Source organism: Vitis riparia, chromosome 8, assembly GCF_004353265.1.
Source record: "Vitis riparia cultivar Riparia Gloire de Montpellier isolate 1030 chromosome 8, EGFV_Vit.rip_1.0, whole genome shotgun sequence".
Taxonomy (NCBI): domain Eukaryota; kingdom Viridiplantae; phylum Streptophyta; class Magnoliopsida; order Vitales; family Vitaceae; genus Vitis; species Vitis riparia.
The window spans coordinates 20,866,931-20,882,933 of NC_048438.1; the positions used below are offsets into that span (position 1 = coordinate 20,866,931).

General features: G+C 37.7%; 3 protein-coding genes across 5 annotated transcripts; 2 read left to right on the forward strand and 1 right to left on the reverse strand.

The window, feature by feature from the left end:
* Positions 1 to 592: 592 nt before the first annotated feature.
* Positions 593 to 3,584, forward strand: LOC117920694 (the record flags this gene model as incomplete). Its single annotated transcript, XM_034838287.1, has 2 exons — positions 593 to 1,045; positions 3,360 to 3,584. Coding segments are annotated over 2 exons (498 nt in total), but the record flags the coding sequence as incomplete, so codon positions are not given.
* Positions 3,585 to 3,807: 223 nt separating this feature from the next.
* Positions 3,808 to 7,399, forward strand: LOC117920850 (protein WHAT'S THIS FACTOR 9, mitochondrial). 2 transcript variants are annotated; one of them, XM_034838512.1, is made up of 2 exons: positions 3,808 to 3,983; positions 4,442 to 6,643. In XM_034838512.1, the coding sequence occupies exon 2, from the start codon at positions 4,507 to 4,509 to the stop codon at positions 5,782 to 5,784; it is 1,278 nt and encodes a 425-aa protein (XP_034694403.1). In that variant the 5' UTR covers positions 3,808 to 3,983; positions 4,442 to 4,506; the 3' UTR covers positions 5,785 to 6,643. The 2 variants fall into 2 exon arrangements, with proteins under 2 accessions (XP_034694403.1, XP_034694404.1); XM_034838513.1 differs by lacking the exon at positions 3,808 to 3,983 and adding an exon at positions 4,233 to 4,377 and having other exon boundaries at positions 4,442 to 7,399.
* Positions 7,400 to 8,645: 1,246 nt separating this feature from the next.
* On the reverse strand, positions 8,646 to 15,638 carry LOC117920849 (DEAD-box ATP-dependent RNA helicase 37-like). 2 transcript variants are annotated; one of them, XM_034838511.1, is made up of 7 exons: positions 15,360 to 15,638; positions 14,131 to 14,919; positions 13,943 to 14,026; positions 10,980 to 11,222; positions 10,200 to 10,367; positions 9,884 to 9,997; positions 8,646 to 9,681 (listed from the first exon to the last, which is right to left on the reverse strand). In XM_034838511.1, the coding sequence occupies exons 2-7, from the start codon at positions 14,896 to 14,898 to the stop codon at positions 9,190 to 9,192; spliced, it is 1,869 nt and encodes a 622-aa protein (XP_034694402.1). In that variant the 5' UTR covers positions 14,899 to 14,919; positions 15,360 to 15,638; the 3' UTR covers positions 8,646 to 9,189. The 2 variants fall into 2 exon arrangements, with proteins under 2 accessions (XP_034694402.1, XP_034694401.1); XM_034838510.1 differs by having other exon boundaries at positions 14,131 to 15,044.
* Between the last annotated feature and the right edge of the window lie 365 nt (positions 15,639 to 16,003).

Genomic DNA, 16,003 nt, shown 5'->3' on the forward strand with positions numbered 1-16,003 from the left:
ATTCAATCACTTTCAATAATTTTTCAGTCATGCATTGGTTGGTATAATAGGATAGAACTAATTATTTTTTAAATAATATTCATTAATTTTATAATCCACGTGGCCACTTTGCAATAAAAAAAATATTTTTGTACACTAAAAAACAATAAATGTTTTAATAGTTGAAAATATAAATTTCATACATTCATTGATGATGCAACACGAGTCAATAAATTATTTTTCAAATATAATCAAATTAATTTTCATTTACACGTGTTATTTTAAAAAAATAAAAAATATAAATTCAAATATTAAAACATGAATTTTAAAAGAATATTAGGAATTAAATAGTTTGAAAAAAATAATAAATTTGGTTCAATTAAATAATTTTAAAATAAATACTTATTCTTTTGATACTCTGATATTAAGATGTTAAAAAAAAAAAAGAAAAGAAAAAAAGAAGGAAAGAAGGAAAATTCAGTGGCGTCGATAAAACGACGTGTTTGATCAAATTCATTCTTTACATCCAAACGATCCATAGAAAATCTCCATCCAACCTTCTCTCTTTCTCTGAACATTCTTCTCCGAAACCCTAGAATCGATAAAGCCCTAATATGTCTCGCTGTTCAGAAACCCTAGCATTCACCCTCTTCCTTTCATCTCTTCTTTTCTCTTTTCCGCCGCCAACGACGAAGTCCACAAGCTCCTGTTGGACCACGGCCTTCCGGCGGGAATCTTGCCGGACGCGGTAAGCTCCTTCAATATATCCGCAGGCGGCGACTTCTCTGTCGAGTTGTACGGTCCCTGCTACATCAAGTTTGACTACATGGTCTACTACGATCGCGTCATCTCTGGTAATCTCAAGTACGGCTCCATCACGAGTCTGAAGGGCGTTCAGGTGCAGAAGTTCTTGCTGTGGCTCAATGTTGATGAGATCAGGGTTGATTTGCCACCGTCTGATTATATCTACTTCCACGTGGGTATGATTAACAAGAAGCTCGACGTTAAGCAGTTCAAGAAGGCTCGATCTTGCAGGAAGCCGGCTTCGTTTCAAGAAATTTGGGAGGTATTTACTCTTTTGACTTTTTGTTTTTCTAGTTATCTTCTTGCTCCATGTTTTATTGCTGGTTGAAATTATTTTTCTGTTATTTTCTTGATTATATTTATAGTTTTGTTTGGGATTCTATGTTATTCGGTTAGGAAGCATTATGTTTTGTTTGGCTGCTGAGAAAATCAAGGCCAAGAAGAGAAATGTCGATTTCGTATTTTCTTTTCTTGGTTTCTGAAGTGTAAAAATTTAATGAAGCCAATTGAATAATAAAGAATGAACTGGTCTAGTTCGGTAGCAGAAATGAAAGTGGTTCTTTTCAGCAGCAATTTTTTGGGAACGTTCTGCACGTGTTTTTGGAGTTATTCGCATTTTCTTTTTTCTGTTTTTGTTACAGAAAGCAGTTTTCTTTTGGGTTACAAACAAGCTCATAATTTTAAAATTTGTAGTTTCTTTTCTTTTCTCATGTTTTTCTTGTTGATCCCTATGTTAAGTGGGATCGCGTATGGGCATCGGGTGTGCTGCTACTTGCCTAGGCATGGGATTACTTTGTATATCCACTTTTAGGATAGGATGTGGGACTCAGCTGAAAAATGATCTTAAATGGTACTTGGATAGAAAAATCAATTAAGTGCAGAGGATTAGCATATCCTTGAACAAAACAAAATTCTCTTTCTGTTTGCTGATCCTTATTCTTAGAAAAGACAGAGAAAATCAAAATACGTACACTTGTCATATCTTGTTGATATGAGTATGTTGAGTGAAGTTGAAGAGTCCAATTATCACATGATCTAGATGTGAACAAGAGGTCAAACACAAAATTTAACATCTACCCACCATGAACAAATGCAGATCTCCCCACCCACCTCTTATTCTTCAAGGTGTACATTGAGCTTAGAGCTGCTCTTTTTTCTTCTATGTGCATGTTGAGATAAATGGTTTTTGGGAACGAGTCTTGTGGCCAAGGCTGCAATAACTCAGCATTATCATGGTTCTCCCAGTAAAATAATATCTTGCAATAGCTATTCACTTATTCCCATAACATTCAGCTTCCTGGGGTGACCCCAATTGTTCAGAGCTATTGAATAAACACGCGCCACTGTTACAAACTCACAATTTCAAACTTCATTTTATAAAAGATATACACAATTAAATTTTTAGGTTTCTGCCAACAAAAAGTGTGTTTTTTAATGTTAGCAAATCCTCATTACTTCTAAAACATTTAATTTTTCTTCTTTTATGTGGGTTTGGGCAACCAAATTAATGCTCTTTTTGGCATCTTATCTTTCACATTGCTTGCTCTCAGCTTGAAGAAAGGGGAGATGTCTGTGTTTGGCACATGACTGACCAGTGTAAAATCTTTAGTCATAATTGCATAAACATGGATCCTAAATTTGTACTCTTATGGTAGTCAAATTACTTTTTCTAATGACTAAAGTAGGAAATTCGAAGGAAAGGATCGATGGTTATTAGGGAAGATCCCACATTTTGTAGTGATTGCATTCATATTATGTCATTGTCCATTTGACTATGCGTTCCAGTGAGACTCCTTTCTTATTTGGAGTTGTAATTGCCAAGGCAAAGGCTTAAGGTTATAAAAAATTATGGTGGTCTTTCACTAGAAAGACCATTACATAGCTCCAAAGTGATGCTCTTACATTGACTACCGCAAAATGAAAAGATATTTATCAAAGATGAGCTTGTAAGGATCATATAAGCCCTATTTGGGACGGTGGTTGACTTTGTGTTTGAATTATTATTGCTATATATTAAAGGCTGCACTGTATTTTAAAATTACTTTTAAAGTTAAAATCTGATTCCATTATTACTTCTCAAGGAAAAACATGTGTCTCTGTATATATTCAGAAGATGGATCATTTTTTTTTATAACCGTGGATGTCCGGGCCAGCTTACGCGCACCTCGACTAATCCCACGGGGCCCCGAAGTTAAAGACCGGGTAAACCTCCAGTGGCCCTGAGGGGACTTGAACTGATGACCATTGGGGAGTAAACCCAAGGCTGGACCAACTGAGCTACCCCTCAGGGTTCAAAACATGGAACATTTTTTGGGAAGCGTAAGACCCGTGATTGGGAGTTTTATCCAAACACTCTTAAAAGTTGCACTTGACTGTCATACATTGCTTTTAGCAATTGAGAAACTCTCCTAAACAAGGCTATAGTCTGTTTTTGAGTAATGCTTTTTACAGTTTATTCCAAATGCATGGTTGTTATTCCTCTTATTCATCTAAGCAGTTTGGCTGGTGAGTAATTATGATCTGAGAGCTTGTGTTTTTTTGCTGACCTGGGTTTTGTAACATTTGTGGATTTGCAGGTTCCAGCTTCTGTGAATGAAATCCCAATGCTACTTACTGAGTAGATGCGATGAAACAATAAGGGCTTGGCTGTCATTTGTGGATTCTCAACCATTGATCAGCATTACCTTGTTAGATTTGTACTTGAAAATCAAGACTTTGATAAATTTCAAAGACTGAGATATGTAATCAAATGATACTGCAAGTGTGGTATATGTACATAGCCAAAAAAAAATTTACCAGCATCCTCATGCCATGTTTTAGGTTTACGTACAAAAAATACCAGGAGAACCTGCCCAAGTTCAATATAATGAATGTAGTTTTAGAGTATGCTTTTCTGCGCTTGGTTATAGACTTTTGGATATTTGACAATTATATAACGGAGATATCCACCCGGGTAATTGTTCCTTGAATGGAAATACAACTGGCTTTTATCAGCGCCAAGCTGTAGCTGGATTCGTGAATTTCAGAGATGGATCCTTGTGTAACAGGAGATCAAGCAATATCGAGCTCATGGAGCACGCTACTAGCATCTGGTTGTGAAGGACCCTTCACGACAGCTGAATTTGATAATTTTATCTCCTCATTTCGATGTTGAAATCATCTGGGAAAACCACTAACCAAATTAGGGGATTGGGAAAAAGGTAAATTTGATTATAAAATGAGTTCAGATAAATGTAAAAGATATTGACCATTAATGTATAGTAATCTACATTACTGATAATGTACGATGGTCAGGATTATTTTGATTTTTGATAGCTTTAAGGTATAGATGATGGGCTAATTTTAATAAGTTATGCTAATAATTTTTTTAGTTCGTATTTCATTTTTAATAAATAATAAAAAATATTAATGAATAAAATGGCGTAGACCTGCCATTTTCATCCCCTGTTTCAGGGTTTTCACTCTTAAGAAGGCCTTAGACCTTGCAGAAACGTATAGCTTTGTGGAAGGGTTTAAGAGTGGAAAAAGAAGAAAGCCAAGAAAAGAAAGGGTTTTAGGAGTGGCCAGAATTTTCAAAGAATTACAAATTATAAGGCAAGAAATTTACTACATCTCCATAATTAAGGGTTTTAGTAATGGGTTATTCTTATTCTTTCAGGGAATCAAGGGTTTTAGCGATGGGATCCTCTTTCGGAGAATTATAAGGTGGAAATCTGCATCTCCATGAACCTGAGAAGCGCCATCCACTATGGTTTCTCCTCCATCGTCCCAAAATTCCTCCACCACCACCACCTCCAATGTCGAGGCATCGTCAGGGTTCGTCTCAAATGGGTGAAGAACCGAAGCCTCGACCATATCATCGACACCGAGACCGACCTCAAAGCCGTATGCCTCCTCAAAGACGCCATCAAACGCTCCTCCAGCGGCTTCCTCGCTTCAAACTCCGTCGCCAACTGGCAGAAGCTTCTGGGTCTCACCGTCCCTGTTCTTCGCTTCATGCGCAGGTACCCAACTCTCTTTCACGAATTCCCTCACCCCAAATACCCTAGTCTTCCATGTTTTCGCCTCACTGACACTGCACTGATGCTTCACTCACAAGAAGAGAGCATACATCAGACCCACGAGGCTGACACCGTTGAGAGGCTTTGTAAGGTTCTTATGATGATGAAAACTAGTATGGTTCCCTTGCAATCGCTTTCCCCTTTGAAATGGGATCTGGGTTTGCCTGATGATTATCATAGAACCTTAATCCCCAAATACCCAGATCATTTCCGGGTAATCAAGGCCTCGAATGGGGTTCCCTGTCTGAGACTTGGTGAATGGCGTGAGGAATTTGCGGTTTCAGCTTTGCAGAAAAGCCATGAGAGAGGTGAATTGGATGGGGGTGAATATAGGGAGTTTAAGAGGGGAAAATCCGCATTGGCATTCCCAATGAGTTTTCCGCGGGGTTATGGGGCACAGAAGAAGGTGAAGGCTTGGATGGAGGAGTTTCAGAAGTTGCCTTACATTTCACCATATGAGGATTCCAGGCTGATTGATCCAAACAGCGAACTAATGGAGAAAAGAGTTGTTGGGGTTTTGCATGAGTTTCTCAGCTTAACCATTCACAAGAAGACCAAGAGGAACTATTTGAGAAGCTTGAGGGAGGAGTTGAATCTTCCCCATAAGTTTACACGAATTTTTACGAGGTACCCTGGGATCTTTTATCTCTCCTTGAAGTGTAAAACAACAACAGTAGCGATTAGAGAAGGGTACAGGCGGGGTAAGTTAGCAAGCCCGCATCCCCTTGCTCGCATTAGGGAAAAGTATAATTATGTGATGAGAACAGGTGTTCTTTATCGGGGCAAAGGAACCAATATGATGCCTCAGGAAGATGTTTTGCTTGATGATGGAGAGGATACAACAGAACAAGAAGAATCTGTTGAAGAAGACCCTGACATTGATGATGAATGCAATAAGGAGGACACCTCAGAGGAGGACCTGGACTCTGATGAGGACTAATGTTCTTATCCAACAAAAGTGGAGAAGAAACAATTGTCATCATTACTTGAGGTGAGAAAATTTCACAAGGACCCTTGGATTTACATATTGGTCTTCTATCTGAATAAGTTGTGTAGGATAGGTTTCATGCCTTTCCATTGATTCCATCTTGTGTTTTTTTTAAATTGTTTGCTAGTAAGAATAGGATGAGATTCTAAGAGATGCCCCTTGCAAATTCCAAAATCAAATCTTCCAAATCATCATACAGAAGTTTTCTTTGTATCAATATGCATTTTCTTTTTCATTCTGTATGGGAAATTCTTGGTTAAGCTACATTCCTCTCATTAGATAAATAGAAAAATCAAGTTGTAGCCCTGCTTATATTGCTGTTGGATTTGCTCGATTCATTTTCTTATATACATTCAATAAAAGGTTTCTATTCTCTCCCTTCTAGTATCTGGTGGCACTTTCATTCATTTTTCGCATTGCTCTAGGAGCTGGCCTCAGAAGTTATTCATGCCCCATTGCTGTATGCCTGTTTTGCTTCTTCCATATGGTATGGTTTAATTTTCTGTATTCTGCTAAACCAACTTAGAGCAACCGAGAAGGCTTTTAAGTCAGTACCCTTGGTAGAAATGGCTTCCATCTATTATATTAGAAATTGCCAGTGTCAAACCTTGCCATCGCCAACTTCTCTATTGCTTTGTTTGGGATGTTCGACCTGGTTTGAAACTAAAGATCGATTCCAATGTCCTCTTTTATTCCAGTGTTGATCCTGAGTTCAACATGTAGTCATCCATTTAGCTCCAGTTTATTGTAAGTTACATTCAAAGGCAAGGACTGAAAACAGGTAGGCAGGCATGCTTGCTTTGCTGATTTAGCATTTCCTATTTCAGGTGCAGTTATATTTGTAGTGATATATGGGTTTGTGCTCCTCTTTTTGGTGCTCATAGTACAAAATTTTACTTATCAAAAATTGACAAAAAAAAATAAAAATGGAAGTGTTATATCTCACATGTGACCAGAGGATTCTTCATTCTTCTGTGTGGTGCAATTCGATATTGGTGATCAAACAACAGAGATCCTTGGTGCTGCTCTTAGAAGCAATTAAGCTAATGTTAGATTGGGTACTGAGATTCTCGCGGGCAAGGAAAAGAGTTTATCGAGTTGAGTTTACTAGCTTTTATCGGAATATAATTCCCCATAAAAAAGCCCATGACCAGATCAACAACATGGACCAATCCTTTTTTCTATGTTTTTGATATATATATATTATTATTTTTTTCTTTTTTCTTTTTTGTCATTACAATCACTAAGAAGAGTTAAGTTATAAGAATAGATCCTTGATGCAGAAAAAGTAGGAAACACCATAGTATTTGCTTGATTTACTTTATTGTTGCTGCTTAAGCTGATTGTAGTTGGATCACACAGATCAGATGCTGAAAGACTTATTCTTCAAAAAGATTTTTTGACTGGGCTAAGGGTACACCAAGAGTTTGACCACACCCTGACGGATTACACTTGGGGTTTGGGATTGTTTTTGGGTTTGTTTTTTCTTTCTCCCTCTCTATATATATTTTGTAATCCCTAGGTTGTGCCCCCTACTTTTGCCATGGGCTCTTCTTTCATTTGCCTATAAAAAACCAAAATCATTTTACATCAATATTAGTATAGTTATATCGGTAGAAAGAAAAAATTGGGAGTCTTGAAAATTACATGCAAAAGTCTCTATCTCATGAGATGTAAGCACTTAAAAAGTATATTGTTAAATTTGGATAATTGAATGAAATTATAAAAATATGGGGTAAATTCAAGAGTACCCATGGGTACCTGCCGAATTATGTTCTCACCAGATGCAGCAGCTACTGCCTCAGCCCCCAGGCGACCCTATTTTACAACAACAATCACACCAACCAATTGCCTTCGATCAGATCTGGACAGTGATCAAAATATCATAATATGAAAGATGAGATATTCAGGAGAAATGGGCTGGCTAATCAGTATTTGAGTGGGGTGTGGATTGTGGTAGAATATTCCCAGAGAATTTTGGAGATCAAATGATATCATGAGCAAGGAGTGCATAGATGCACTGAATGGATTGTGGCCAGTGAAACTTAAAAGAGTACCAGGCGAGTGCAGCAATCAGGCCGAAGTCTGGAGATATCTGCGTCTTTGAGCTTCATCCCACCTCAATACAAACTCTAAAGACTCTACTGGATGTTCGGACCTTTCCTTTACGGGGTAGATGCTACTAAGCAGTTTTGAAGCATTTTTGGATGTTCACTTTGTGCTGTGGAAACAGAGTGGAGTTGGGAATCTGATGGCAAACCTCAATTTTATTTTGGTTTTTTTCATTTGATGCCGTTGAAAGCCAGAGGTTAAAGAAGGGGATGAATTTTGCATATATTTTTAATTTCTGTTTAATTTTGTTTGCATTTGACTACGATTTTACAATTCAAAACATGAATGTGGAATGGATATAAGTTGATGTAACTGATAAAAACTTCTTTCCCACTGGTAATAAAAATAAAAATAATTCCATCTAATAAAAGGCAAGTCCTTCAATTCCTGTTTAAGTTAATTTTCTCGTACTCTCTCTAATCAAATTTCCACTTCTTTTTCATGTAGAAGGAGAATTCACTATCTTTACGTTTCCTGTTAAGTTACAACGGTAAGTCAATACACGAGACGAATACATACTTGCATTCAAGCTCCCACTAAACTCTTACTGTTTGAGAAGCACGTCATCCAATTAAACAACTCCGTGTTCCGTGCCCCATTTGTAAGGTTGTTCACGGAAAAAGCTCCAATAATCATTCCCGTGTTTCCAAGACTGCAAAGAAACTCGGAACATATTTTCTGTAACACATTCTAACTTCTCGTTACAACCATGCCTCACAAAAGGCTCATGAATTTAAGCACTTGAGTTACCAAGAGGTTTGTGGATTCATTTAAGTTAGCAGTGTACCATTACAACACCCAAAAAAATAAACGATAAGGAATAAATTTACCCCCTCACCCTTAAAAGAAAGAAAGCAAAAGGGGAGACCGACCAGCAGAGAGCATGACTACCAAAAAAAATGGCAGGGGAGAACCTCCCACCATGTCTCATCCCGTCCAGTAAAATATTCTAAGACCCACCAAAGATGGTATAATAGACACATTCACAGCCCTAGAATCTTTGTGTTTCACCACCAACCTATCTAGCATTGTACAAATATTCCCTGTTGTACATATAAACTAGGTGGTGCTAATATCAAACCTAGGTGCCTTTCTATGCCACTTCAAGAGGCAAAGCCCTATATGTATCCCGGAGGATCTCGCCAAGAGTGAAAATAAGGGCAAAAGACGAATATAATCCTTGAATACTGAAGAGAAAAAAATAATATATACCAAGTGAGAACAAATCCAGTATTTGGCTGGAAACTAATCCCAGGCACTGGTCACACCAGGACCATATCCCCCACCGTAACTTCCAGGAATTCCATATCCACTGCTAGTGTTCCCTCCATAATAGTCTGTAGCACCACCACCCCTATTGAAGGACGTATCCTTTCTAAAGTCACGGCCTCCAAAACGACCTCCCCCAGACCGCCGGTTTTTACCCCCTCCATAAGAAGCCCGTGATGCATACCGAGTGAGCCAAGCGGGTACCTCTTGGTTTGCTTCCTGCATCAGATCTGCTAATGGCCTTGCCAGTGAAGAATTGTTCTCATTGAAGAAGGCGGTGGCTAATCCTGTTTTGCCAGCTCTTCCTGTGCGTCCTATCCGGTGGACATAATCATCAATGTCATTGGGAAGGTCAAAGTTCACCACATGAGCTACATGGGGAATGTCAAGACCACGGGCTGCGACATCAGTTGCCACTAAAATTGGTGTGTTTCCGCTCTTAAATGATCTCAATGCGTGTTCTCTTTCCTGCATAAAAATGGATGATAGTTATTTTGGAAATAGTCTCCTTTCTCATAACGGAAGTTGAAACAGAGTCAGGCAAGACGAATTGTGAAATAAACTAAGTCAATAACGAAGACCTATAAAATGCATAGACATGATTCAAAAACCATGGTTTTAACAATGTAAAAGCAATCGCATTAATCAAATATGCTTCAAACCAGCTCACCTGCTGTGTTCTATCACCATGAATAGTAGTTGCAGGAAAACCATTCATACACAACCAGTGTTCCAATGAGTCGGCACCCTTTTTTGTCTCCACGAAAACTAAAGTCAGAGATTGCTGCAAATTGAGTGACAAGCAATAATCAACTATATTACTAAATATATAAACAACTTATTAAAATGCATCATAATAAATATCCTTTAAAGTAGCCATTTGAATTCTAAATACCTAGTTACAAGATAAAACCAGCAGTAAGTTCGCACCTACTTTCATATGCAAGTAAAAATTGCAAAATACAATTAAAGCATGCTGATATTACCTTGCCATGAGCTCCATTGGCTCTCTGGGCATGAAGAAGGTCCATGAGGTGGCTTCTCTTGTCAGACTCGTGAACAAATTCAACTCTTTGAACAATCAAATCAGTACTTGAACCAACCCTTCCAACAGCCAAAAATATGTAACTTGAAAGAAAATCAGACGCCAGTCTCTGCATACCAACCACAAATTGATAAAAACCATCAAGGTACATCTTTAGAAACCATAGGCCACTTAAGTTTCAAAAAATTAAAAAGAAAAATATGCTCTTCGTTACACATGAGAAATGGCACCCCTTCCTCCTCCACGCTGTCTCTCTAACAAAGACCATAAATATGAAAAGAAACAATGAAACAACAATCCCTATTTTTGTGTGCTTAAAATAAAAACAACTAGCAAACAAGGAATCCAAACCAATCCACATTTGGATATAACAATGATATCAAAACTAGTACCAAAAAATGCAACATAATTTGACCAGTCAAAACACTCCATAACTTGACCAATCAAGATACCTGATATCATAAATATAACAATGATATTGAAACTAGTATCAAAACACAACACAACTTGACCAATAAAAACACTTCATTTCATAACTCAGCAAATCAAGATACCCCAATCATAAGAAGAACAAAAACCATAACCTTTTAATCACATAATAACATTAATCATCCAATAAAGAATGTAAAATATCAAAAAGATATAAATGGCCACTAATAATGATGGATATAACAAGTTAATGGAAACTAATAAGAGGCTTTACAAACAAATAAAAACAAACCTGTATCTCTTTGGGAAAGGTGGCACTGAACAGCATTGTCTGTCTTACACCTGGCGGAGGCATGTCCATTTGTTCTACTATCTTTCTAATTTGAGGCTCAAAACCCATATCAAGCATCCGGTCTGCCTCATCAAGAGCTAAGTATCTGATCATCTGCAATGATACTCTAGCCCTCTCAAGCAAATCTACCAATCGCCCTGGAGTTGCCACAAGAATGTCAACTCCTCTCTCAAGCTCTCGCAACTGACCACATATGTGAAATAACACACCATGAGTAATCAATAACACCAATAAAAGAATTTTCACAAAATGCCATTATTATAGTTTATCAGGATGCACAAAGGAAAACACTAATTAAGAACTAAGATCAATATGTCAATACAACCAATCTGATACTATTTAAAAAAAAAGTCAATATAACCAGTAGGCATATATCTGATGAAACATAAAGATATTGACCCAAACCCAAAGTAAACTAGATGAGAAGAAAATGGTTGAGTTTTCAGGATAAGAAAGCATTAAATCTTGCATTGTTTCCATTTTCTGAATTTCTTATTGCTTTATTGCTTCATTACAAGGCATAGTGTCATGGAACTTCTTGGGAATACTGGGTTCCTTCATCAAGTTCAAGAATGTTGCTCTAGAACTTTTATTGTTCCGGAGCCTCCTAGAGTTCCTTAATAGGATTCATTTTTTAACCTTTTGGACTTTTGTCTCTTGGCACTCATCACTTGCAATTTTGTCTACTTTGTATACCCGCAAGTTTACCTTCTTTCCTATCTTTAATGAATTTTATAAAACAAATTATCAAGCAACTAGGTATGAAAAGAAATCAATCTAGAACCAAAACCAGCATCCTCCTTCTTCAGAGATTGATGCAACCAACAAGGTGATGTGAACTCGACCTAGAAACTGCTCCCCAAGATATCTCTTTGTAAGTGTTCCAGCTTTTTCATAACCAAGTTTAAGATAAGGAAAAGAGAGAAGGTAGGGGAATTATAGAAGACCCTAAGTAAGATTAGGTCTAGCCCATGAAAAGAACCTTTATTCCAGAAGGTAAGTTTCTTCTCACATCAACCACTTGCCCCCATTATAAACTAAATATGATAATAAAGATGGCCAGAGAAGCAAGCAGATAGTGGACTCCTAACCCCTACAACTCAAATTGGAGACTGCCACAGATAAGTGATTCACCTTTAAGACAATCAACATTCAGCATTACAAGACAGCAAAGTACCATTTATAAACTAGACATAAAATGATTAGATCCCATTTCCATGCTGGAAACACTTAAGCAGCTCCTGGCTCTACTCACCTACAACAAGATTAAGCACAAAAAAGAGGGGTGCAGGGATCTTCCTTCCTCAAGCAAAAGGACTATAAAAGTAGGTTGGCTTACCAAGACTTAGAAACTATGCACATACAATTGTCCCTCAGCACCCCTGTGCTCTGTAACACATAAAGGAGAAGCTACCAATTCAAATGGTGATGCTTCTTCTCCAGGTCTATCTTACAAGTAATGCAAGGGCTATGGTGCTTTGCCTTTTGCTCAAATTCATATCAACTAGCACAAGGTACACATGCCATGAGTGCTAATAATTTTTAAATAATATAATCAATTTTACATTTAAAATAACATTAAAAGTGACATATGAAAACTTAAAAACTGTTAGATAAGTAGAAAAACTTAAAAACTGTTAAATAATGATTGAATTTATCCTTTTTAATATTAAAACAGGTATTAAGAGACCCAAAAAAAAAAGGAGAGAGAATCCCTGAGAATGAGAAAAATACAGAACTTGCCGTTTTCAAATTCTCTGGAAATTCCATTTTTTGATAGGCAAGTTCTCTGACAATTCCCGTAAAACATATTTGTAGACACTCATGATTCACAAAGTTAAGGCCAGGAAGGCATCTCTACCACCTTAGATACATGTGTGACAGACATAAAAGTTGCATGGGACCCATGCCCCAGTCATCCATGCATGTAGAGTCCAGCACTTCCAATATAATTCCAAGGGACCCCCAATCATCCACAAATAATCCCAATCTGATGAATAATCCTCCCAGTGCGAGAAATAGCACCACAAGTCAACCTATCTAGGAAAAGTTTAATGATTAAAATCTTCTTAGAGTAATCCAAAGACATTTATGGTGTTCTCCATATTATAACCCTTCCCACTTACTACCCCTGCTCAAACACCCCACTCACAAGATAAACCCTACATACAATGTCTAAAATGTCATACAATAGTGATGCATACAGGAATGTGGATTCCTGCCACATTCTAACCTTCTCACAAAAACCTCCCCAAGCAAAACAGGATTCCTGCCACATTCCAAACCCCTCTACGGAAATCTCCCCAAACAAAACAGCCTATCCAACCTTTTGCATAACAACCATTAGGAGAATGGAATTGTAATTAAGCATATGAGGCCATAAAACCTGGAAAATATTGGGGAGGAAAACCATTTAGTCAATGAAATGGCAACCAATGAGCAATTGAATATAAAGAGTAAAAATGGAATAAATATATAAATAAACAGTTCATTTGAACTGTTGGTCCGAGTCCAGAAATCCCTAAGAATATGCATGCTGCTATAGATATAACCCCAAAAAGAGCATCATCCTAATAGTGATTCAAACCTGCCACCGAGATACCAGCTAGAATAACAAACCAGATAAAATTCAACCCCAATAAATTGAAGGAGGTGGCAAATAAAAACATAAAATAACAATAAAATCTATGTAACACAGTTCTTATATCTCTCACGCATACCAAATACAACAGATTGCACCCACCACAAATTACTAGCAACATGGAGAACTGCATGAAGGGCACTATCACCTTTTGGTTATTAATTTCTATGTCAAGCAATGTATGATTTAACAAAATGACAAACCAAATATTTAGGTGAAAGAAGAAAATTGACAAGCACAACCAATGCTAGATAATAAAAACCTGTTGGTTGATTGGTGCTCCTCCGTAAGCAACTACCACCTTAACACCGGTTTGATAGGAGAACTTTCTAGCTTCATCATGTATCTGCAAGTCGAATGCAATGGCAGTAACATAAGTAGACATGGTCCACATAGAAAATTGCGCAACCTAAGATGCATAGCATGCAATGGTATAAACCAAAATCCCACCTGACATGAGAGTTCCCTTGTGGGAGAGAGAATAAGAGCAAGTGGATACACAGTCCGTGCTCCACGTGGTCTTTGCGCAAACTGCCCCGTCATTATTCCGCTGATAATTGGGAAGCAAAAGGCTGCAGTTTTGCCTGATCCTGTCTGAGCACAAGCCATCAAATCCTTCCCACTAAGAGAAATTGGAATCGCATGACGCTGAACAGGAGTTGGCTTCACATACTTACACCGCCTGATGTTTTGATTCAATGCCTCCCCCAAGTCAATCTCGGCAAATGTATTAACTGGGGGTGGCACATTATCCCCACTTGTCTCCACCGGTATATCTTCATACGCATCAAAGTTGATACCTGTATTTTCCTGCTCACTGAATGCAGGCTCTGCATTATCATCATCACCAAAGGGGTTCACCTCGCGATCCCTCCCACGGTCCCACCCCCCACTTCTAGTGTTCCAACCACTGCTACCACCAACTCGACCACCACTGGTCACACCTGTGGTCACACCTGACCGCCCGAAATCGGCCCGAGAACCACCACCCCAGCGGGTTCCACCTGAAGGGCCACCATAACCAGCTGATGCCTGGGAGGTGTATGAGGGCGCAGGCGGATCTGATGATGGTGGCCTGTTACGAAGATGCGGTGGTACGTAAGAGGATCGGCCCGATCGTGACGGGGCACCGGCGCCAAACCCACTATTATCGGAAGAACCAGGAACTAAGTTGTCAGATGTAGAATTAGCGACAGAATCAGCCCAAGAAGTTCTCATTATGGCAAATCTGGTTCCTTCCTGGATCCACAATCACAACCAAAACCCTAACACCCCTCAAAAAGAATTTATTTAATCAAAATTCAAATTCGCCTGAGCCCTTGTCGAGTACACAATTTTTATCTAAAAATCAGCAGATCGAGACCCTAACAAATCAAAAACAAAAATAATTAAAAAAATCGCAAATAACAAAGAAAAAAATTTACGCTTGAAAAACAATGAGATCAGACGAAAGAATTGATTATCAACAACTAACAACCACGATGATTGCCACTCAATACAAAATATAACAAAAATAAATAAATTAAAAAAATTCAACAAATAAAATGCTAAAACAATCAAAATCGCGGTAATGCTTCCTTACGAGGCAGAATGATTCAATTCAGAACATCGGGCCAGATACAGAAATGCAAACAGTTTGAGAAAGCGGTAGATAGCTTCCAATAAGAGAAGAAAGAAACCTGGGATAGACGATGAGAGAGAAACGGGGTGCGATTGTGATGCGAGTTGCCCGGAATTCAGAAACCCTAGCTTTAGGGCGAAGAGTTAGATCGGACAAGGAGCGAAAATAATGGTGATTTTTTTTTTTTTTTTTTCCTTTTGGGAGTGTTAGATTTGGATTTGGATGTTCTCGAGTCTCGCCTGATTCAATAGGAGAAAAAGGGAAATTCCTCTTCTTTTCTTTTCTTTTCTTTTCTTTTGTACCAAACAGCAGAAATCTATGGAATGGCTGTCCGTACGACTTGGCCTTACACAATAATAAGAGGGCCGTGTTAAGTGCGTCCTCTCAAAACGCTGGATCGTAAAAACTTAATTTTCAAATTTCCTTTTATTATATTTATATACACCTTATACTAAAAATAATATTTTTAGAATTGTCTAAGAGAAAAATTATTTAATTCCGATTTAATTTAATTCAATTTCTTAAACTTTTTTTCTAGTTTTATTTTATTTCCATAAATATTTTAAGATTTATATAAATAAATAAATATATGTATTTTATTTCTATAAATATTCTTTCTATAAAAAATTATAAATATGACCTTTAGATACATAACTTAATTTTTGAAAATGAATTATTCAAAATATTAATTATAATATTTAT

Coding starts and splice junctions, on each gene's coding strand:
- LOC117920850 (XM_034838512.1), top strand. CDS start 4,507: ATGAACCTGAGAAGCGCCATCCACTATGGTTTCTCCTCCATCGTCCCA.
- LOC117920849 (XM_034838511.1), bottom strand. CDS start 14,898: ATGAGAACTTCTTGGGCTGATTCTGTCGCTAATTCTACATCTGACAAC. Junction 11,223..13,942: donor GAGCACCAATCAACCAACAG/GTTTTTATTATC, acceptor ATATGTGGTCAG/TTGCGAGAGCTTGAGAGAGG. Junction 9,998..10,199: donor CCAATGGAGCTCATGGCAAG/GTAATATCAGCA, acceptor CTCAATTTGCAG/CAATCTCTGACTTTAGTTTT.